This window comes from Marmota monax, unplaced genomic scaffold (genome assembly GCF_021218885.2).
Source record: "Marmota monax isolate L192 unplaced genomic scaffold, Marmota_monax_Labrador192_F-V1.1 WCK01_AAM20220418_F8-fsc00053, whole genome shotgun sequence".
Taxonomy (NCBI): Eukaryota; Metazoa; Chordata; class Mammalia; order Rodentia; family Sciuridae; genus Marmota; species Marmota monax.
The window spans coordinates 7,083,943-7,109,460 of NW_026693153.1; the positions used below are offsets into that span (position 1 = coordinate 7,083,943).

At 36.6% G+C, this 25,518-nt stretch overlaps 1 protein-coding gene across 4 annotated transcripts in view; it reads right to left on the bottom strand.

The window, feature by feature from the left end:
- The window catches only part of LOC124099995 (transmembrane protein 45A), a 62,433-nt gene that overhangs the window by 12,273 nt on the left and 24,642 nt on the right, over positions 1 to 25,518 (bottom strand). For 3 of the 4 annotated variants that reach the window (XR_009227891.1, XR_009227890.1, XM_058582903.1), the window contains exons 2-4: positions 4,758 to 4,950; positions 3,171 to 3,377; positions 1,707 to 1,891 (exon numbers count right to left, since the gene is read on the bottom strand). Coding sequence is in view for 1 of the 4 variants with exons in the window: in XM_058582903.1 (XP_058438886.1) it covers positions 1,707 to 1,891; positions 3,171 to 3,377; positions 4,758 to 4,950 (585 nt within the window). In the remaining 3 variants the exon portion in view is untranslated. Of the gene's footprint in view, positions 1 to 1,706; positions 1,892 to 3,170; positions 3,378 to 4,757; positions 4,951 to 9,613; positions 9,735 to 25,518 lie in introns of those variants that run through there. The other variant, XR_009227892.1, reaches the window with a different exon arrangement.

The following is a 25,518-nucleotide window of genomic DNA, read 5'->3' on the forward strand; positions in this document are numbered from 1 at the left end:
TCAATCAGATGAAAAAAATAGGAAAATAAAATATACAAATGACAAAATTTAGGAGTTCCAAGAGTCTGGTTCCATCCCACAACAACAATTCATAACTGTCTGCTCTGGACCTAGAACCAACATGCAGATAGCTCAGCTCTATTCCTGCTGTGCATTTCTGTTCTGCATCTGGCCCCCAAGATTCTTTTCCTGTGTTTGTTTTGCTTAAGTGTAGTCTAATGTTTTTTTTTTACTTTATTATTTATTTTTATTTCTTTTAAAATTTTTATTTTCCTTTTTATTTTCTAGGATTTCAAAATGTTTTATCTGTCATTGTTATATGTCTGGAGCAGATAAGATAAACTCTGTCATAAACTCATTGTGTCTTCTTAAGCAGAAGTTATCTTATTAAAAATGTTTTACATAACATTCTATTTATTCAATGAGTGTTCCCACTAGAAAACTAACACGCAGCTTATATTTAACAGCCTTAGTTCTTAAATAATCTAACATATAACTTCTGTATAAGAGCTGGTTAAATTACCAGTTATCACCTTCATCACATTATAGGGTATTTGTCTTTTTTTTCTGTAATACTTTTTCAAAATGACCCTTTAATGTATCCCCTCCTTGCTCCAACAACAGCCTTTCTACTCCATGACATATTTATTTATTTTTAATTTTTTTAGTTGTAAATGCACTCAATACATTTATTTATTTATTTATTTATTGTAATGTGGTGCTGAGGCTTGAACCTAGTGCCTCACACATGTTAGGTAGGCACTTTACCACTGAGCTACAGCCCTAGCCCCTCCTTGACATATTGAAATGCCACATCTTTCCTACCCTGTTTTGACCATTATAATTCTCCTTTCCTCACATCCCAATGCTGTCTTATTATTTGTCATATGACATACAAATCTCTGAAATAACTTCATCATGCCAAGTCTTCTACTCTCTGGTAACTAAACATCTCTTCTAAGAAGTTTTCCCTAATTAAACCACATTCTTTTTCCATCCCAGACTTTCTTTACATCTACATTTGTGTATTAGATAATGATTTATGAGACTTTACAAAATACATATCCACTGACCTGAATTCATACTTTCGACAACACACCACGATTATGGAGTTGACATCATAAAGTGGAAAAAGCCTGGAATTTGTTGTTGTCAGACAAATCCAGATTCAAATCCTCACTCCTCTTATAGTGTGAGCTTGAGAAAGTAACTTAGTCTCTCTGAATCTTCCTATCGGTAAATTAGAAATGATAGTACCTAACTTCCAGATTGTTGTAAAGACAGAATAAAATCATGTGTGCATAAAAAATCCAGCACCATGGCCAACATATAGTTGTTTCTCAATAAATAAATATTAGTTTCCTCTTTCCTGCCTCCCATGTATTTTTCAAGCTTACTACCCATTAGGCTTTAAGTAGTTTTAGCATCATGATCTGCTTCTGACTAACAGCATCAGCGCAGAGTTCTCACATATTCAGATGTGTGAGGAAGAATTACACACCTAGATTCCTGCCCAGTTGCTCTGACAATGATCCCAACAGAGACACTGAGTATTTGAAGAACATCACTTCTCAGGGGCCCACATTCTCCCTACAGACAACACACTGGAAGGAAATTTCTGGAGCCTAGAGCAAATTGCCCTATCAAATAAGAACAGAAACTATAGGTAGAGATGATGGGTAGATTAGCTGGAGACCCCTACTCACCTGCCAGAACCAGCTCCCCTGTAGAAGGATGAGGCTTGACCGCAGGAGTTCCAGAAGTACATTGTTCCGTATGAGGAACTCCATGAAGGCCACCAGGGCTGTCAAAAAGATGGCCAAGAACAGCAGCTGGTGCACAAAGATGTCTAGCATTTCCCGGCCATGAGTGTGGTTGTAGAAGATGAAAGCTAATTGAGGGAGGGAAATAGTTTGTTTTTGTCAATGAAACCAAATACTGCCCACTGCTTGTCTCACTCCCTCTCTCTGCCCACAGAAGTTTCTATACACACACAATTGTCCAAAAATCATGTCCCCACTGCTGCTCACCAGAATGCATTCTTGCATTTTTGGAGTCATCGCTGCCTCCTCAGAATCTAATATTTTCCCTTCTCCAACCTTTACTCTGTCTTCTAACACACCATGACATTCTCCACTAACTAAATTTTAAATCACCAACTATACAAGATGATGAATAATAAATATGATAGGGCAGAGAGCTGTAATTAAGGTGACTACAGAGAAGAGCAGGCTGAAGCTGAAGCCTTGCTCTGAGGAACCAGCTCAGGGAAGAAAGAAACACATCCATAAGTCACAAGGGTGGACCTTCCAAGTATGACAAGTTTACCTAACTGCATTTTTTTTTTTTAATTCCACGGACAGATTCCAGCTCCATCCTAATCATTTTACTTTAGATAAAATGGAAAAGATGTTCGTTCAAAACATAGTAACACCTGGAGAGAACAAGAACCACACTTCTGGTTGTTGGCACCCATCTTTCATTCAGCTCTATTCTCAGAGGATTAGGCAGAAGTTCTTATCTTCATATGTGGGAGAAAAGGGAGGCATTTGGGGCTTTTGTAGTTCCATAATCAGTCTATTTCTTTTATATGTAATAAATGAAAATAAATCAGTAAACACTCGCTTTTACTCCCTACCCCCTCTCACACAAACAGGAAAACAATTGAACAAAGCCTATTATTTTTCATGAACCTCTCAAAATTAGGACCTCAAATTTTTATGTTACTGAATTTTTTCAATTCTACTAATCATATTAGAGCAGAGGTTTACTTTATCAGTATTTTAAAAGCTGATTAGTAGACAGTGGAAGCCTTTCTGCTTTGAGTGATTGACCTATTTTGGGATATTCATATACCATGACTCTGAATTCAGTTTTCAGAATTCACTGGAAATAAAAATCTACAGGACAACCTGTAAGGAATCATTACAGGTGATTCTTTTAAGACAGATGTGAAATGTGAATAAAACACTCTTGAACGACTGTCCTTGCCCAATTCTACTAAACAGGTCAGGAGGGAAGGTCTTTGGCACCCTACCTAGGACATCAAATATCCCATTACAGCTCCCCCAATCACAGCTGCAACAAGACAGCAAAGATACATTGTTATAAAGGGTCACACAAACACCCACTAACAGAGAAAAGGACAGGAAAATACCACCCATACTTACCCTCCACAAATAAGGCATTTGACAACATTAACTTGGTTAAGGAGACTGGAAGTGAACCGATGGTGAAACATAAGATGTTAGCCACACCCAGCATCCCAAAAAAGAAATACATGGTGAAGTGATGCCAGCCGAGGAGTTGGTTCCACTGGCCTTCTTTATATAAGGTCAGGTAGGGCCCTCCAGGAATAAACTGTTCCCCAGCCATGCCTGTAGAGAAACATGGCAGTTTTAGCAACCCTCTCCACAATTTTCCCCAGCATGCATGAAGACGCAAGAGGACGTGTGCAATGACTATTCCAATCTACTGACTTCCTTACATCATTAATTCTTCTCTTGGAGCTATTTCCTAACAGCCTAGCACTGATGCTTTACCCTTATTTTACAGGTTCAAATGCTGATTTGGACCACTTTTCATAAAAGAAAGCCATATGAATCAAACAGCTATTTCATATATTCAATGCTGATGATTTTAGTTCAACTACCTATTCCAATCTAATGACTAAAGTAAATCCTGAATGATTTGGGAGTTTATATTTTCAAGGTCAATATTATAAAGGCTAATTACTTCCTTCCTGGATACTGAATCTTTGAGTAGTTGCCACAAAGTAGGGAGTTGTCCTTGATTCCCAGTAAAAATGCTAAAGAATTCAGCTTTTCTCCTAATTAAAGATAACTGAGAAGGCCCAGACAGAGAGTATGATCTAAGTCAGTTATGCGTAAGTTTAATTTTCTCAGTGATGCTGCTTTATTTGTTAATCTCTTTGGAAACAGTTGCACTTCAATTTGATGGCCATAGCAAATACCTGGTGTCATGAAAAAATCTAATGGGAAAATGGGAGGCTTTACCTTTTACAGAGGAGAGACTGCAGTGGAACTCTAGAAACATAGAATGCTTCACAGAATCCTCAAAGGCAATGGGAGGTCCTTAAGAAGCTACCTGCCTTAACCTTCTCCAATTCAGAAAAACAGAAAAAAGGATGAATGTGTGAAGCAAGGTCTTCCTCAGCCCTGACCCCTTTCTACAGCCTATTGGCAACAATTTATTACTGAAAATTTCCCATGATCACTTGATTATTTTGGTATCATTTGTTAGGGTTTGGTATTATTTGGTATCATTCCTGTTGGGGTTTTTTTTTTTTCTCAAGAATCTGAACAATGGGGCTGGGGTTGTGGCTCAGTGGTAGAGCACTTGTCTAGCATGTGTGAGGCAGTGGGTTCGAGTCTCAGCACCACATATAAGCAAATAAATAAATAAAGATTCATGAATAACTAATAAAATATAAAAAAAAAAAAAAAAAAAAAAGAATCTGAACAATTCATAACAATTATTTCAGAGGCTCCAATCCATTCTATAAGGGCAATTTACCTTGACCGGATAAGTAAATTAACTACTAAGGCTAATTCATTAAGGCTTTGTGTGAACATGAAGTATTACCTATCTAACAAATTATATAAGATAGACACTATAATCAGAATATGTATTGAGATTTTTTAATACAAATTCATTTTAGTGATTTTGTAATTTTGCTTCTCTTTGCATATGAAAATACTCAGAAGGAGAAAATAAAACAGAAATGGTCCACTCACCAGTAAAAGCCATGGCAACTATTACAACTCCCTCCAAAATTTCTACTCGATGGAATAATGCTTTGGAACTAAGGTAGCTAGTCCGCTTGTGCTTTTTGCAGACATACTTCAGAAGAGTCTTTGTACTCCACCAAAGGCCCATGACAAAGAAGAAGGTTCCAGGGAGGGCATGACCTCTGAAACTCCCCATGACCTACAAAGATAAGAACATCCAGAAGACAGACATTTCATTTCTGGAACCTGGCCAAAACATCTTTTGTCCTCACAGATTATACTGACTTCTGATGATCATGGGTGCATAGTAGAGCCACTACAATGACAACAATACCAATAAAAGAAAACCAATGTCTGCATTCACAGAACAGTTATCATGCATCTTAGACACCATGTTAAGTATTTTACATGCCATCTCAAACTTACTTTTTGAGACATACTCACAAATGAAGAATTATACCATTTTCAGTTGAGATACAGGTTTAGAGAAGTTAAATGACTTGCCCAGATCTCACAACTATTATGCAAATGTTTTGTTGTTTTTATCATAAGGATTTCTATAAGGATTTTATTCAAAAGGATTTCTTAAAAAGTTAGTATGAACTTCATCATACAGTTGCCCTTTAAGCTTATTTAAAAGAAAGTAATATGAAACTATGATCTTTTTGTTTAAAATTTGAAATGATATGAAACTACCAACAATTTTTTTTGAAGATTCAAGGTTTCAAAATATCAAGAATCCAGTGTGTGAAGGAGACCACCAATGTCTATTAGAGATTGCTAATGCTCCTCCCCACACTTTCTCAGCCTCTCCTCCAGTTGGATTGGAACCTTGGTTTTAGTTCTGGCTTCTGAGGGTTGAATTGGTGCACATCACTTACAGGCTGTGTCAGTAAAGTGCATGTGATTTCTCTTTCTCTACTCTTGCCTTTGCACCTGGGCATGGCATTTGTACAACAGAGAGGACTGGCAACCAACCTCCTCCATATTTTGCAAAAAGCAATGTTCTACGTGCATAAGCTATTGAAATTTTGAGGTTTATTTTTAAAACAGCTTAGCTCTGCCTGGCCAGATGCATACTGAATTTTATTTATAGTATTGTCACATCGTAATCACCTCTGACTGATAAACAGAAGTAGTCTCTGTATTTGAATAGTACTACAGAAAACCAGTCTTGAATTTTGTGCATTTTTAATTATGAAAGCAGTCCTTTGTTTAAAAAACATATTATACTATCAACAGAATCATGAAGAGACAACCCCTTGGGTCATTTCCACAATCCTCTAACATAACAGGAAGCTTTGAGGGAAACCATGAATCTGATCCTTATACTACAAATCTCAAATCTCAACCAAGACCCCAGTTGGTCATTGCAGTGCACTCTTGAATCATCTAAGCCATCTAAGTGTCAGACTCTATACACCACACAGTGGTAAGAACAGATTTTTGTTCTGACACTTTTGTTGTGGTTTGAGGCATGTTACTTAACTTCACTGAGCCTTAGTTCTTAATAAACAAAGGAGGTAGACCACAACGATATTGGGAGTTCCTGCTCTAACAGTATCTGATTCATTATCCTAATCACCATTTTATCATAGTATTACAGAATGCACCTGTTTGTTTTAGTCTAAGCAACCATATGAGGCTGAAAATTATTTCCCTGCAAATTGAAAAATGTCCTTTAACTTTTCTAGAATAGAATTTTAAATGATTGAAGAGCTTTAAACATTTTCCTTAGTACAGGAAACACTTGTAGGAATTTAGCCTGCAGATACACTTGGAACTACAACAACCAAATTAGAACAACATAAATGTCAAAAATCAGCATAAAAATTAAATAACTATTCAGTTCTTAAAATACCATTTTCAAATAACTTAAATGATGGGTGATTAAAAGGATAGAATAAAAGAATAGTATAAAAAATGAGGGGCAGAGGTTTTAGATTCAGACTGAGTAAATTGAAATATGAACTATCATTTATGAGATACATGGTTTTTTGTCAAATTACTTAACCTTTTTAGTGCTTCAGTTTCTTTTTCTGTTAAATGGGACAAATAGCTGAACCTACCTCATAAAATTAAAATGAGCTACTCCAAAGCAAATTACATACAAAACTAACAAATAAGCTTGTGCTATCCTCAGCTCACCTCAAACTACTAGAATAAAACAAAGGAAATACAAAATGAACAAATCTACTTGGGTACTAATACAGAAAAGCAAGAGGCTTCCCAACATTTCTCTGAAAATGATTCATGTGCTGCCTATAACATTTCATCTGCTATTGCCTTAGAGAGTTACTTGGCTATTCTATGGTGATCTTCTTTACTATAATTAGAGAATAAACTCATTGAAAGCAGGGACTATAAATCTATTCTTTCTAGTTCCCATTGGACCTGGGTAGTGTTGTATACTATAAAGTTCTAAATGAACAAGAGTAACTCTGTTCTTATAATACAAGATCAATTACTTACATGACATCTCTACTCTGAGGTCCCAAAGGCCATCTCATACTCAGCATACTCCAGAATGAACTAATCGTCTTATCTACCCACCCACTACAAGAAAGGAACTTTTGGCCAGTTACTTCTTTTGGTTAACAACACTGCCTCTGGAGCTGAGGTTGTGGCTCAGTGGAAGAGCGCTCCTCTACCATGTGCGAGGCCCTGGGTTTGATCCTCAGCACCACATATAAATAAATAAATGTCCAAATACAACTAAAAAAAAAAAACAATAACAACACTGCTTCCATGCAGTTACCCAAAACCAAAATATGAAAGTCTTCCCAGAGTCAGTCTATTTCCCTAAAAACTAATTAATCATGAGACGTATTACCTTGGCCTAACTTTAATTCTTCCTTGCCCCAAACTCAGCTGACTTCTCATATGCTCAAGGAAATCCTCTCCAATGGCCCAAACAGGGTGGGCCCTGTTACACCTTCTCAGGAAACCAGCTCTGACTTTAATGGATTCTTTGTGTGATTAGTTATAGAAGATCAGTCCCCCCTCATTAGCCTCTTTGACCGTATTATGAGAGTCTGTATAACCAATAATTGGGGACCCTGTAAAGTTAGATGACTGAATCACATTTTTTTCCCCTGAGGCTCCCCAGCATATTAAAAACTGAAAGAAAATGCCAAACAGGGTTATAAAAATTGTTGCCTTTAAATGTTTAGAATTACTTTGTAAATATTTTGAACATAGAAGTAAAACATGCCACCTATGTCATGGAAAGCAGGAAACCACCAGGACTCTTGATGAATGTGCAGCTCTATGCCAAATAGACCTCCATACCCAACTCCATGACCATGCCCCACAGACTGAAAGGACCAACATCTGTCAGCACGCCCACTGGAATGTGACAAGGAGGCCATGGGAAGCGGCTGACAGTTTTTAAAGAAAGCTGTGAAGTGATTCAGATGGGGCAAAAAAATGAGTCCTTCCTACTTCAGTTATAGGACTTTTGTATCTTAGGCCTTTTAAACTGAAACAATATGGTGGTCCCATTCTTTCTATGTTTAAAAGGCTCAAAGTCAAAGTCCCAACAGGTTTGCTATATTCACCTGACTAAGGGATCCAACACAGATCCAGTTATTTCTGGCAATGAAAATGGCATTCATTTTACTTCACATTCATTGTAGAAAGAAAAAATTGCCCACATCCTCAAACATCACTTCACTCTTATCTTTTAGAAACCACGGCCCATCAATCTTGTTCCTTGTTTACTATCAACTACAAGTCCATCTTAGTCCTTGTAAAAATTAAGTACAGTAGGCGAGTTTGACAAGATCTAAATCCACTGTAGGCACATTCTCTTTGGGGGGGAAAAAAAACCACACAATTTCTTTATTTACCCAAACCTGCCAAGCAGCCAGCAGAAACCCTGGGGAAAACAGTAAGGGTAGGAAACAGAAAGGAGTTCCTTCAGGACCCTTCCTGTCTGATTCCACCTGAAAGATTCATTCAGTCACTACTGTGACTGAAGCAAAGTGTAAAATGAAGTTCAAGTTTGTTTATCATGACAATGTGTCTTAAAATATGAGTCACTGATTAAGACTTAGATGTACTTTTTTGGGGATAGTGGCTTAATATGATGAGCCTCTAGATGTGGCTCATCCTAAGAATCATACTCCTCCCCCATCAAAAGAAACCTGTCCCTCCTATAATACCAAACATCATCCTCTGGAATGAAGACAAGAAAAAAAATTCCTAATATCCTCATTGGCCCCTTTGCTGACCACCCATGTCCCTCTTCATTCCTCCCTCTCTCTCTCTCCCTTTTCTCTCTCTCTCTCTCTCTCTCTCTCTCTCTCTCTCTCACACACACACACACACACACACACACACACACATACTCACTCCCTACTTAAAAGAGAAAGATTTTAAACTCTAGCACTTAGAGATATAATATTGAGCAAATTCCAAGATCTAAATCAAGTGTTAGGTGTTAATTCTCAGGTGTTATAGCCACACAAACCACAGACCAGGCCTATATACAAAAAGAGGACATAACTCAAAACAGTCCAGAGAAAGAGATCAACAATTTTTTGGTAGACTCTCAATCAAATAGATACTTCAATATAAGATAAACACTATAATGAGAAAAAACTTAAATTAGAATTTCATATTAAGCCACTACTCCCCCCCACCCAAAGTATACCTAAGTCTTAATCGGTGACTCATATTTTAATACCCATTGTCATGATAAACAAACTTGAACTTCATTTTACACTTTGCTTCAGTCACAGTAAAGTGTATATAGGCACATGCAGCTTTAAAATTTCTTGATTCTCCATTTTTCCACACCAGCAGTTTCCCTAATTTGAATTGTCTTGAAAGAATTTTCTTAATTAAATTTTTCTTACCTTCACACTCTCCTCAATATCAAGTCCAACTCAATTCTCTTCTTTCAAGAATTTACAATGGTTCCAGACTCCAAAAGGAAAAACAGATGCTGACTGGCCCTAAATCTAAAACTGTCACCTCCTCTTACTTTGAGGCTGAATCTTCAAACTATGTCACAATGCATTTAAATGCAGGGAACACGCCCTTTTGAACATGCCGCTTCCCTGTCCAATCATTGTGCCATAGACTAGTTCTAGATAAGACTCACCTTGCTATCCTGCCTCCCAGGCCACAAGCCTCAGTCAGCTCTGAGAACCAAAGCCAGTGAAACACACTGCCCCTCTTTCAGGCCATCAAGATAGACAGAACGCTGATGGAATGTTTATAGGAGCAGTAACAATTGATTGTGTTCCATGAGTCCTAAGAAGATAAACCAGTTCCCAACATGCAGCGCCTCAGGAAAGAAATTGCCACAGGTGTCAAGGTCGAGTCAAAATCAAAGCTGAAGTTATAGAAATAAGAAAACTCAAGGGAACAAAACTGCTGTAACTCAACAATATAGCTCAAAGCACTTGGAAACCATCCAATCAGTGCCTGCATTGCACAGTTAGCAACTCAGGGATCAAGTCAGCATTAGGGAATAAACATGACCCCTACTTACACACAAAGCTTGTAATATACTGAGGAAACCAGAAATAAATAAATAGATAATAAATAAAATTTTTAAAAAGGGAAATATGTCTCTTACTAACAAGTTAGTTACAAGTTTTATGAGAGTTGTGAAGGTGACTGGCACACCTAACATGGGGAAAAGTCTTCATCTGAGAAGGGCATTTGATAGATGAGGTAGTTCTAATACAGTACAGAGAATGAGGAACCCACAGTGACCAGGGGACAGTAGACAGGCAGTGCCACAACAGTGGAGAACGGCCTGAGTGAAGTAAGAAAGCAGGAGTGAGAGCTTTGCTCTGTGAGACAGAGTTTCTCAATTACTCTCAGCTCAGCCCCACCCAGTACCCCAAAGGTAAAAGGATGGTGTCTCTTCAGTGTGATGCTGCCAAGATGCAGAAATCTTATTTGAATAATAAAAAGGTTTTGATTTGCATTTCCCTGAATAATAATAACAGGTTTTTTGATTTGCATTTCCCTGATAAGTAGTGAAACTGAGCTTTTTTTTTTCATATAAATGTTGGCTATTTCTATGTCTTCTATTAAGAAATGTCTATTGTCTAATTTTTAATCAGATTACTTAGCGTTTTCTTCTATTGATCTGTTTGGGTTCCTTACATAATATGGATGTTAACCCCTTTTCAGATACATCACTTGCAAATATTTTCTCCCATTCTATAAGTTTTCTCTTCACTCTGTTGTTTCCTTTGCTGTGTAGAAGTTGTTTTTTTTTTACCTGTTATAATCCTATTTGTCTACTTTTTGTCTTTTAACTCCCTCTACTATTGTGTTCTTATACAAAATATTGCTTTGCCCTAATTAGAATGTTTATTATCAAAAAGATGTTTAACAATAATAAATTCAAGCATGGATGTAGATAAAGGGGATCTCCCATACACTGTCGGTGGGGATGTAAATGAATGTAGTAAGTAAGAAAAACCACATGGAGGGTCCTCAAAAAATTAAAAATAGAAATACCATATGACCCAGTAATCCCGCTGCTTCTTAAAAAATTTTTAATTTGTTCTAATTAGTTACACATGACAGCAGAATGCCAGTAATCCCACTTCCAAGCATATATCCAAAGGAAGTGAAATCAGCATATCAAAAAGATATATGCGCTTTCATTTTAATGGCAGCACTTTTCACAATAGTCAAGACATGGAATCAACCGAAGTACCCATCAACAGATGACCTAATAGAGAAAAAATATATATATTTATATATTTGTGTGTATATATATATATATATATCCACAGTGAAATACTATTCCTCTGTAAATTGGAAGATCCTGACATTAGCAGCATGGATAAACCTGGAGAACATTATGATAAGTAAAATAAGCTAGACATAGAAAGAAAAATACCATATGATTTCACACATACGCGGAATCCAAAGAAGTTGATCTTATAGTATAAGTAGAGAGTAGAATAGTGGTTACCAGTAGTGAGGAAGGGAAGGAAGAAGACGGATAGACACAAATTGATAATGAGTACAAAGTTGCAGTTAGGAAGAATAAATTCTGGTGTTCTACATAGTAGGGAGATTAAATTTCACAATATTGTATATTTCAAAATAGCTAGAAGAGAGGATTTTGGATGTTTTCATCATAAAGAATGACAAATATATGAGGTGATGAATATATGCTACACCAGAATTTAATTATTACACAATGTATACCTATATCAGAACATCACACATAAACGTGTCCGATTATTTGTCAATTAAAAACATTTTAAAATAAACAAATATTATGGAATAAATTTTTAAAAGAGAATAGGAAGAATAAAATAATAAGTTCTAACAGCAACCTTATTCCATCCTGGAATCAAACCCTGAGCTTTCCAAATGTTATTGAGCAATTATGTTTAGTCTGCTTAATCTTGCTATGACTCTTTGAGGGGAAACAAAGATAATATATACTTCTCTGAAGTATACACATACTAAATAACTTACTTTAAAATTTATCTTACTTTAAAATATTTAGTAACTGAAAGGTTGGGAAATTTCATAGTGCTAGACAGGGTCTCGAATGCTCAGTTCCTGATATTCTCAGCAAAATCTACTTCCCTGATCCACCCTACTTTTTCCGTCTCAGAACTCTTACATGACCTTGAACCATTCACTCTTGTACATACACTGATTCAACATGTAATGAATACCAACTGTCTTGCAGGTACATACATGTAGAAAAAAAATAACAGACTTCAAGGAATATACAATATAGAGAGGTATGTATATAATTTATTCTAGACTAATGTGAAACTTGTGCAGAGAGAAATGAGAATAAGGAAAAAGCAAGAACCTGACCCTAATCTGGAGAGCCAGAAACTGCTATTCTGTCTGCATAGCAAGCAAGGGCTATATTACCCACAATGCTTTGCACCTACTTACCACTCAGTAAATGGCTAACAAATGACAAGCTGCTGCCTGGGCCTCCATGTCCCCAGAACACTGGCCTAGGGCACAACCAACATCAAAAATAGTTGGAGAGGTTAATAAAATGCACATTCTTGGGCCCCACCCCAACCTCGGCAATTTAGTATCAGTAGGGAAAAACCTAGGAGTCTGTATTTTTACTAAGCACTTGCCAGTTAACTTTTTTTAATACTTATTTTTTAGTTGTAGTTGGATACAATATCTTTATTCCATTCATTAATTTTTATGTGGTGCTGAGGAGCAAACCCAGAGCTCTATATGTGCTAGGCGAGTGCTCTACCACTGAGCCACAATCCTAGCTCCAACAATTGACTTTTATTTTCTTGAGTTTTTAGGCTTATGGTATGTGGAGACAAGCAGAGTAGCACCAAGACATAGATTTAAATATGATTTCCCATCACCATACCCCAAACACCATTTGTCTCCTGTAAATTTCATGTGTACCAGAATGATAAACTGGCTCTGTTAGAAGAATAGCCATTGGAAGTGCTGCAGCTTTATTTTATTGTATCTATTTGTATCTCTTTTGTAGCTCTGCTTCTTGTTCCCATCACCAGCCTGTCTGTCTTTCAATATCCAAAACCATTCATGGCACAGTCTACTTTTAACCAAACATATAAAATGACAAACAGAACTCTAAACTTGAACATATAAAACAGGGTAAGACAATCTAAAGACTTGTGTCTTAAGAAATAAAACCAACAAATAAAAAGTGAGAACAAATGTCAAGTTGCATCACCTGCCTGTAACTAACTCTTCAAAGTAAATAGAAGCCTGAACTATTTCTGTTAGTAGCAATGTACCTGCAACATGAAGGAAGTTTGCATTCAACGAACGCCCACTACCTACTAATAACTTCTTGTTCATCTGTTTGCTTTATCTTTGAGATAACCCAAGGAAGCATTATTGGTCCCACAGACAAGTGCAGAGTGCCCTTGTGAGGAAACCCAAAAGGATCCAAGGGATTTTGTGATTGCTATGGTTTAATGCCTCCTCCAAAACTCATGTTGAAATTTAATTATCACTGTAATGGTTAAGAGGCAGGTCACGAGGACTCCACCCCCATGGTGGATTTAGGCTACCATCACAGGATTGGGTCACTTATAGAGAGAGGAGGTTGTTATAAAAGAAATTTCGGCTTGCTTGGCTTCCTATTTCTCCTACTCTTTGGCCACAGGATGTTTTCCTCATGTTGGCTTTCAAGAAGGCCCTCGCCAGATGCTGGCACATTGATGTTGGACTTCCCAACCTCCAGAACTGTGAGAAATACATTTCTTTTTTTTTCATATAAATTATCAAGTTCTTGGTATTCTTTCATAGTAGCAGAGAAATTAACTAAGACAATAACTTGCTCTTGGCACAAAGACAGTAGAGATCAGGATCAGGATTACAAAGTCCTCAGATATCCGATTTCAAATCCCACACTCTTCTCTCTCCCTCTACCAGAAGACTGGAAAGAGTTTTCCCATAACCCCATCAAACAATCTCAATCAATTACCTTTGAATAGGTTTCATACCATAGGAAAAAGATACCTCCTGGGCCTTTTACCATTGAGCTGTCTGTACATGTAAAGTAGGTGAAGCTTTGCACATTAAGCTGTCAGCATTTGTAAAGGAGATAATACTTTGCATCTAGCCAGTATTTATTTACCACCACTGTAGGAAAAGGCAGAGAGCACAGTGCTAACAACAAGGACTGCTGGGCTAAGTAGTCTACAATGACTTCATTTGCTGTAGTTGACAAAGGTCTGCATACTAGCAATCTAACAATGAGCACCAGGCTAAACATTAGTAATGTGAAAAGAACCTAAAGAATTCATTCTGTATTTCCCAACTTCATGGTACTTTATAACTCAATTCAAGTCCATGAAAAATCACTGAGTACTTCGTATGTATCTGAAGATCTGCTTCAAGTAACAGGGGACTCTCTGATAACCAAATACACTAGTTTTCTATTGTTATTATAACGAATTACTACACATTTAGCAGATTAAAACAATACAGATTTATTATCTGACAGTTCCAGTAGGTCAGAAATTTGGCACCTCTCACTAGGCTATCAATATGATCACAAAAGCTGCTTGACATTCCTGTCACTAAAATCAAGGTGTTGGCCCATCAAAGCTGCAACTACATTACTTTCAAGAGGCCTTAGAGAATCCATTTCCTTCCCTTTGCCAGCTTCTAGAGGCCTTCTCCATTCCTTGACTCATAGCCCCCCTTCCTCCATATCCAGTCAATAAAGTTCCATGTCTCTGACTATTCCTCCTTAGTCACATATTCCCCTGACTCTGAACTCAATTGCTGAATGTTCTTTCCACTTTTTAAGGACCCCTGTGATCATACTGAGCCTGCTCAGATAATCCAGAATAATCCATCCATCTCAAACCCTTTAACTTAATCACACTGGGAAATTCTTTTTGCCAGTTAAGGTAATATATTCATGAATTCCTGAAATGGAGACACGGGGAAAGGTGTAGAATCATTACTTTACATACCATAGAAATATCTGAGGTTTATAATCTGGTAAAACAAAGAAGAAATTCACAGTAGGGACTAGGATACCAAAGAGATAAGCTAATGTTTTTAGGAAGGGAATAAAATGTTATAGGTGTGCTAAGCCCCTTCGTTTAATTCAAGGGAAGAAGACAGGCATATGATAGGATGCTGAAAGACTTTAAAGGCCTTGAGTAGCAAATAGGATTTTGAAAGGCGGAGCTAAAAAGGGAACGTTCCAGTTGTAAATAGCGGCATGAATAAACTCATGTGACACTGCATTGACAAAAGCAAGGGACAATATAAAATACAATTAGAACCCATATACATAGAAGTTGGTAAGTTACATACAATACAAATCAATACTCAGTGATAATTGGGTTTCCACTCATGGATAAAAATTAAACTAGATCCATACTCACACCACTCTAAAAATTAAATTCCAGGCATATAAAAGTCCTAATGGTAAAAATCAAAAATTTTTAAATATTACTATGACTTTGGGATAAGATTGTAAAACAAGATACAAAAAGCAAAGGAAAATAAAAGAGTGAGAAATTTGACCACATCAAAATTCAAAATTTTTATATACAAAAGGCAAATAAGCACATGAAAAGATACTCGACATCATTGGTCATTTGGGAGACTCTAATTAAAATAATATATACCAATACACACTCACTAGAATGACTAGATTTAAAAAGATGACTATACCAAGTATTGACAAGGATGTGGACCAACAGGAACTCTTGTACACTACAGTTGAGGACAGAAACAATTCAGCCTCATTGGAAAGTAGTTTCCTAATTATTAAAACCTTGTATTAGTATGGTATATTTGTTATGATTGATAAACCAAAACTGATACATCATTATTAATAACATTTATTTCAGGACATCTATAATTTACATTAAGGTTCATTCTTTGCGTTTTATAATTCTGTGAGTTTGGCAAATATGTAATGCCTTGTAAACATAATTATAGTATATCATGCATTAAAGTCAGTGTTCCATCTATTTACCCCTCCCTCCCTTTGGACTCCTACTAACCACTGATTTTTTTTTAATATTCCTAAAGTTTTGTCTTTTCCATATGGCATATTCAGAATCGTACAGTGTAGTATTTTCAGACAAGCTCCTTTAACTTAGAAATATGCCTTTATCTCCTCCATGTTTTCTAGTGACCTGAGATCTTATTTCCTTTTATTACTGAATAATATTTCATTGCATGGATGTACCATAGTTTCTTTAACCACTCACCTACCAAAGTGAGTCTTTTCCAAATTTTGGCAATTGTCATAAAGCTGCTGTTAACATTGATGTGCAGGTTTTTGTACAAATGTAAGTTCTTGAATCATTTGATTAGGTATCTAGGAGCACAAACTTGGATCATACAGCAGGACTCTGCTTAGCTTTGTTAAGAAGTTGCCAAACTGTTTTCCAAACTAGCCATACCATTTTGCATTCCACTAGCAATGAATGAGAGTTCTTGTTGCTTCACATCCTCACTATCATTTCATATTGTCGGTATTTTTTGGATTGTAGCACTTTTAATAGGTATCTCATTGTTAACTAGTATCTCATTGTTGTTTTAATTTATAATTCCCTGATGACTTATAATGGTCAAGCATCTTTTTATATGTTGATATATCATCTGTATATCCAATTTGGTGAAGTGTATTTTCAGATCTTTTTCTCAATTTTTAATTGGAGTGTCTTCGTACTGTTGCATTTCAAGAGTTCTTAATATATTTTATATATAAGTCCTCTATTAGATTTATGTTTTACCAATACTCCTCCTTATTCTTTTTTTTCTTTCTAAATGAAGATTTAATAAATATTGTTTCTTTCATGAATGTTCTCTTTATATTTCAAAACTTACTGTCACACCCAAGGTCACCTAATTTTCTTTTGTTATCTTCTAGAAATTTTATAGTTTTGCATTTTACATTAGGTCTATGGTTGATTTTTTGTTCATTTTTATGAAATATGTAAGGTTTAAGTCTAGATTTTTGCTCTTCACAGGGGGCTGATGGTTAATTTTATGTGTCAACATGACTGGGCTAAAGGATGCCCAGATAGCTGGTAAAACATATTTTGGTGGCTATCTATAAGAATATTTCCATGAAAGATTAGTATTTGAATTAATAACTAAGAAGATGGGATTGTGGATATCATTCAATCCCTTCAGGGCCCAAATAGAACAAAAAGATGGAGGAAAGTGAATTTATTCTCTATTTGATCTGAGACATCCAACTTCCATGTGCTTTTGGACTGCTTCTCAGGCTTTTGGACTCTGAGGCTCACACCAGCAGGTCCCTAGTTCTTAGGCTTTTTAGCTCAGACTGAATTATATCACCAACTTCCCTGATTCTCTAACTTGCAGACAGCATATCAGGGTACTCCTTGACCTCCATAATTACATACTAATTCCTATATTAAATCTTCTTCTGTATACCTACAAATATCCTATGGTTCCATTTCTCTGGAGAACCCTAACACAATGCACACAATGGTGTGCATCCATTCTAGCTCATCTGTTGAAACAAGTGTTCTTTGGCTACTGACTCACTTTTTTTACAAATTTAAACTGTCTATATTTGCATGGAACTATTTCTAGGCTCTCTATTCTGCTCCATTAATATTCTTCACCAATACATTATGGACCATGGCAACTTTAAACTAAGTTTTAAAGTTGGGTAGTGTCAATATCCTAATTCAGTTATTCTCCTTCAAAATTGAGCTGGCTATTCTGTGGCTTTTGCCTTTTAATATAAACTTTAGGATCAATTTCTCAACATTCACAGGGTAATTTGCTGGGACTTTGGGATTACATTGAATTCATAGATCAAATTGGGAAGAGCTGACATCTTAACAATATTTACTCTTTCTATCCATAAATATGCAATATTTCTCCACTTTAGATCTAATGTAAATGGCAAGTTTTTAATTTCAAGCTAATTTGTTCATTGCTGTTACAGGAAAACATTTGACTTTTATATGTTAATATTGTGTCTAAAAACCTTGTGATAATCACTTATTAATTCCAGGGTTTTTTTGTTGTTATTGATACTTTGGGATTTTCTAAATAGACAATATGTCATATATAATCAAAGTGAGTTTTATTTCTTCCTTTCTCGTTAGTAATCTTTCTATTCCCTTTTCTTGTTTTGTTGCATAAATTAGTACTTTCAGTAAGATGTTCAATTGGAATGATGATCAGGGACATCTTTGCCTTGTTCCCAATCTTAAATGGGGAGTGTCTAGTTTCTGACCACTAAGTATGATATTATCTGTAGGTTTTTTGCAGCTGTCCTGCATCTAGTTGTGGAAGTTCCCTTCTATACCTAGTTCACATTTCATTTGTTTTGTTTTAAATTTCTCTGAAACAAACAAACAAACCTGAAAAGGTAGTTTAGAGCCATATAACAAGGGACTTTAAATGCCAGGTTAATAAGCTTTAGCTTTATTTTATGAACAATAAGAAGCAAATGAAGGTTTCTGAGCAAAAAAGGGATGTAACAAAACCCTTAAACCATTTTATTTTATATATATATATATATATATATATATTTTTTAAATATATATATTATATATTATATCCACTTTAGATCTAATGTAAATGGCAAGTATATATATATATATATATATGTATATATATATATATTATATACATAATTACATTTTTTATATATAATTAGAGACACAGAACATTCATCAGTCTTGATGAATTTCTTATATGAAGACTTGACTCCCAAATGCAGTATTATGCCACTCATTCTCAACCCAGAAAAGAAAGAGTTCACTGTGATTCAGGGCAGAGTCATAAGCACCCAGCGGCCCAATGTAGCTTACTTACACGTATCCAAAATGGAGTCATCACACCTGAATCAACAGTGTTGGTACATTCACTTGCATCACTCCTCACAGGAAGTTGCTGCTCTAACAGCTCTGTTAACAATTAGACAGGGATAAACCTCTGACTATCCTTGCCCTATCTGCAGAGAATGTCCTGTAGCCCTATTCTCATGGCCTCGCCTGCCTTGACTCTTCTTTACCCACCTCCCTGCCATCCTCCTTTTCTCTCCCCTTTCTCTTCTACCTGACACAATGAATTTCCAGAAGGGCAGCAGAGAGGTTAAGGGTTCTAAGCAAATTTCCTTCAAGAGCAAGGGACCACCAAGGGAAGAAATAGCACTCCTAGATCAGATTTCAAAACTTGGCTTGGTTTGGATTTCTGTTGTGTGGAGAATGGTGAATGTCAGAGAGCAATCAAAGGAGCCTAGAAAGCCAAAAGTGAGACTGTAAATGATACTGTTGGCTGGATCAGATCAACCTCTGAGTTCCTGAACTTATAGGCATAAAAGCCACCCAAGCATCCGGTTCTCCCCTCCTCCTGCTTCCTGTTGCTTTCATTTTAATCTCATTTGTGATTTCTGGATCACAAGGTCCCATGATCTGAAAAAAGGCTTTTGGTAAATTTCTTGCCTTTGTTGAAAGGAAATTCCATTTCTCTTAGAAGTGCCCTTAAGGTTCTTCAGAGGTAAGTGTGGGAAATGTGCTCTTGTCTGGCCACTTTTCCATTTATTTCCCCATTCCTCTTATCTGTCCATCTATGTTTTCAACAAATACTAATTAAACAACTACAATGTGCCAGTTACCATTCTAGCCATAAGACTTGAGATAGATATCCCTGCTCTCACAGAACTTTTCTTTTCGAATAAGAAGATAGACAACAAACAAGAATTCTAGAACATTGATACTCAAAGTGCACTCCTAGTTCTAGCAGTTGGAACTTGTTGAAAATGCAGAATCTCATGCCCCATCCCAGACCTACCAAATCAGTATCCTCCTATTGACAGATTCCCAGATGATTCATATGCACATTAAACTTTGAAAAACACTGATCTAGGACAGAATTTCTCAACAGCAGCACTATTGACATTTCAAACCAGATAATTCCTGGGGCACTGTTCTGTGCATTATAGGATGTTTAGCAGTATCCCTGGCCTCTGCCTACTAGATGCTGTCAGCAACAACCCCCACTGTTCCCCACCAGTTATGACAACCAAAAACATCCACAGCTATTAATAAAACTCTGGAAGGGGACAAAAATCACACTTCCTTCCCCAGTGAAGAAATCACAGGTCAGAATGTTTCTTTGAGAGCTCTTTGGTCAAATCTTAACATCAAAAGATTTTTTTTTTCTTTTCTCAAAAATCACTCAAGTTTTGGTTTAATGTTACTACTATGGATAAAAGAGACCTAGAATTTACTATAGCATCCAAGAGGCCAAGGATTTCAGACTGGATTTCATCACTGCCAATGATATTTGCCCTGGGGTACCATCATGTAAAGGTTGAGAACACCTCCTGTTTTTAAACCAGCTGGAAGATAGGGCATCAAGCTCTGTGTCTACCCTCAAATAGTAGAAGTGTATTTACCATCAAGTACAGCTTTTTAAAAATTAATAAGATATGCAGAATTGGAAGCTTGGGCCATTTTTTTTTTTTTTTTTTTTTTTTTTGGTACTGAGAATTGAACTCAGGGGCACCTGACCACTAAGCCACATCTCTAGCCCTATTTTATATTTATTTAGAGACAGGGTCTCACTGAGTTGTTTAGCGCCTTGCTGCTGCTGAGGCTAGCTTTGAACTCACAATCCTCCTGCCTTGGGCCTCTGGAGCCATTGGGATTACAGGCATGGCTACCATGCCCAGCTACTTGGGTAATTTTGATTGGAGAACAGAGAAAAAAAAATCAACAGATATCTCTAGACTCTCAGTTTCAGGAAATTTATGTTTCCTTGTTTGCTTTTTGTGTGTATTTTGTATTGTTTTCTTTCTTTTCTTTTTTGAGAGAGAGAATTTTTTAATATTTATTTATTTATTTTTCAGTTTTTAGCGAACACAACATCTTTGTTTGTATGTGGTGCTGAGGATCGAACCTGGGCTGCACGCATGCCAGGCGAGCACACTACCTCTTGAGCCACATCCCCAGCCCTGTTTTCTTTCTTTCTTTTTTTTTTTTTAATTTGCTTCTTATCTTTCTGAAGATTTGTTCTCTTAATGTGTAGGTATGATCTAAGATTCTCCATTTACTATTCCTCACAAGGCAGTAGGAAAAATACATAAGAAGGTGGCTTCTCACATCCTGTGGTCTGATATGATGTCAGGGCTGGCAGGAGGCCCCTGAATACAGTGCTTTTTCTTTGAGTGTTCTGCATGGTGTTTCTAGGCACACACCATTAGACTCCAAACACCATGAGCAGGAAGCCACTCCTTAACAAGACAAATGATTCTGAATGGGGCTGAGAGCCTACGACAGCAGGAATGGGATGAAGCAGCATTTCTTAAACTTGAGTCATGGGCAGAACTTTTTAAAAGGAGAAATAAATTCACACCAGTATATTCACTTAAGTTGCCTTTGTTATATAAACTTCTTTAAGTAGTATAAATACTTATTTGGACAACATGAAAAAGTATACAAATTTACAGACTAAATATAAACAAAACTGCAAAACCAACACAAATCAAATAAACTAACGCAAATCAACTGTAACAGAAGACAGATTTTGCTAAAATAAATTCCCTTTCACAGCATGATACTAACTTATCCATTTTGTGCTATTATAAGCAAATATGTAAGATTGGGTGGATTATAAGCATCAGAAGTTTGCTGGACTCATGGTTCTGGGCCACATAGTCCTAGAACAGGGGTGACATCTTGTGAGGACATAATGCTCTGTCATATGTGGCAGAAGGGCAAACAGATGTTCACAAAAAGCCAGGGAGACTTATAACAAATCCACCCTCACAGTCCTAACCCCCTCACAATAACAGCATTAATCATTCATGAGGGAAAAGCCCAATTGCCTCTTAAAGGTTTGACCTCTCTGTGCTGTTACAAAGGCAATTAAATTTCAGTGTTTTGGAGCAGATATTTAAACCATATAAGGCACTGACTACTACAGTCTATGTTCTTTTTAGTCCAGAATATGTATATTATTGTGTGCCCCAAATTAATTAAAATTTTCTCTGTTAAAATTAAAACCCACTGAAAGATTATCTGGCATCTGAAGTTCATCTTCTTTATTCAATAACTTGAAAATTAGAGCACTGCCTCTTGCCACCATCATGACCCCAACATGAATGCAAATTCCAGGATTGAGATAATTAGTTGAACTCTAAGAATACAAAAGGTCATCTAGATGATATGCTTATAATGTTGCTTAATCATCATTGAGATGAAAATGTAGTGGGAGGTTATTACAATAGGAAGTTTGCAGACATCTCTCCTCACAACAGAACATATCAGCAGACTCCCAGGGGTTTGGGAAACTCTGGGGTAAATAATTAAGAACTACTTTGAACTGTACCCAAATGACTGGTGAGAAATTTCTCTTTCTAGGACTATTTCAACTAATAAATACAAGAAGAAATGATAGAATATGAGATTTTTATAAACCTAATCAAATAATAAGTTCAGTCAATGTTAATTTTAAAAAACATACAAAAGAGAGACAATCCAAAAGAAGTAACTCAAGTGTTATTACAGAGAAAATTAAATTGGTGTGTGACTTAACCTATTTATATAATTACCAATTTTCAGGAAATATAAGGGCAGAGAAACATATTAAATGACCTCATGGGAATGCAACCAGTAAACTCCAGATGATGATGAAAAGCTCTACAAGAGAAAATGATTTCTGCAACAGATAAATTTTAAGAAATACACGAAGAAAAAAGGAAGAAACTATAAACCAAAAGACGTCTTTTAGTTATATCTATGACTGCAAAGTGTGGGCTTTATTTGGATCTAAATTGAAACAAAAATAATTCAGGATTTTAAAATTTCTTACACATGATAATAGTATAAATCATGTTTAAGATTGTTTAAAGAATCTGTATTTTGAAGAGAAATATGTATTACTGAAATTACATAGTGGAAAATATGTGATGACTTAGAGTAATTCCAGAACTCTTCACAGTTAATTTTAAAGTATCAATTTGGTTAAATCATGACTCAGTTTTTAGTCAAAAACAAGTCTATGAAATACTTTTTAGATGTGATTACCATAAAGCAGATCACCCTCCATATTGGTGGGGAAAGTGGTATTAGCAGAAAGAATCATGAAGTCAGTTGGTGGTCTTAAAAGAAAAACCTGAGATCCCTAGAGAGAATGAACTTTCCCTCTAGACAGTCTTTAGACTTGAGACGACAACACTAACACTTTCCTGCATTCCAATCGGTAGGATATTTTAGCCTCCACAGCTGCATGAGAGAATTCTTTAAAATAAATATTTAAATATTTATGTAGATAGATAGACAGAGAGATAGATCAACAAGTAGGCAGAAAACAATATACATGTATATGTCAATAGATAGGCAGAAATATCTATACATATCTGTACACCTCTGTACACACACACACACATACACATGTATGCACACACGCATGCATGCACACCTACATTGCTTGAATCACAGTAGGGTTATATTCCCACCCAAAAACCATCAGAATTTGAAAATACTGTTAAGTCAAAATGCAAGTTACTCACCTATATTAATCTGTTTCCCATTGCTATAGCAAAATAACTTAAGACTGGATAATGTATAAGGAAAAATAGTTATTTATCACATAGATCTGGCAGCTGAAAATTCAAGATCTGGTAGACCTATTTGTTCACCCTCTGCTAAAGGCTGCATAAAAGATGGCATCATGATGGGAGTGCATACATACAATAGAAAGAGACCACATGAAGAGAAAGGAAGCCAGAGAGAGGAGAAGGGCCAGTTTCACTCTTTATAATAACCCTTTCTCGGGAACTAATCTAGGTCCCATGAAAACGATGTTAATCTATTTCAAGGGCAGCATCCTCAGTGACCTAAGGACCTTGTACCAGGTTTTTCCTCTTAAAAGTTCCACCAACCTTCCAATATATGAATAGTGGTACAGAAACCACATCCAAGTCATAAAATTCTTCTCCTACCCCTCAAGGTCAGTGTCATTCTCAAATGCAAAATACAATTATTCTATTCCCAGTACTTCCAAAATCTCAATTCATTCCAGCATCACTAAAAATCCAGAAACTCCACCCAACTGTGAACCCATAAAATCAAAACACAAGTTATCTACTTGCAAGATACAGTGATGGGATAAATATTCCTATTCCAAAAGGAAAAAAATACCAAAGTAGAAGGGAATAACCAGCCTCAAAAAACTTAAACCTGGCAGTGCAGACATTAAATCTCAAAGCTCCAAGTCCACCACCCTGTACATACTGCACACAAGGTGAGCCTGCAAGGCCTCAGGAAGCCCCTTCCACAGCTCTGCTGACCACAGCCCATTTGGTGGCTGTCTCAGGCTACATGCTAATGTCTTCCTCTTTCCAAGGCTGGCACTGCACACTGCTGGTGGCTCTACTTTCAGAGGTCTCAGCTGCGGCTTCATTCCTGTGGCTCCACTAGGCTTTGCACACTTAGGGCTCTGTCCCTTTACCAAATTTCTGCCTGGCACTCAAGCTCTCCTTTAAAATTTCAGTGGAAGCTGCCGTGATCTCATAGCTCTTGCATTCTATACCTTTGCAAAATAAACACCACATGGATGCCACCAAGGTCTGCCCCAGCTTGAACTATGAATGCAGCCATAGAGTGTCTCACCACTGGAAAGCAGGGAACAGAATCTTGGATAAGCCAGTCCATCATAATTAAATTTAGCCTTCCATAAAGCTCTAGGGCATGACAGTACAGCCAAGTTTTTTGATATGGTGCAGCAAACAAATTCAGAGTACCCAGGGCTCCAACTCCTGGGTCCATGAAACAAATATGTGACTCCGGCCCTCAAGGCCTGTGAGGGAAGGGGTGGACTTGAATATTTCTGAGATGCCCTCAAGGCCTCTTTCTTATTGTCCTGACAATGAACATCTGTGTTCATATCTTTAGTAAGAAATTACTAAAACATATAACTCAACCAATAAATGGGTGAAGCAACTGAACAGGCACTTCATAGAAGAAGAAAAAAGAATGGCCAACAAATATATGAAAAAATGTTCAACATCTCTAGCAACTAAAGAAATGCAAACTAAAACTACAGTGAGATTCCATCTCACTCCAGGAAGAATACAGGTAATGATAAATGTTAACAAGTATGTGGGGGAAAAGGTTCACTCATACCTTGCTGATGCAACTGCAAATTGGCACAACTGCTGTGTAAAGCAGTATGAGATTGCTCAGGAAACTTGGAATGAAACCACCATGTAACCCTTGGCATATTCCCAAAGGACTTAAAATCAACATACTACAGTGACACAGCTACATCG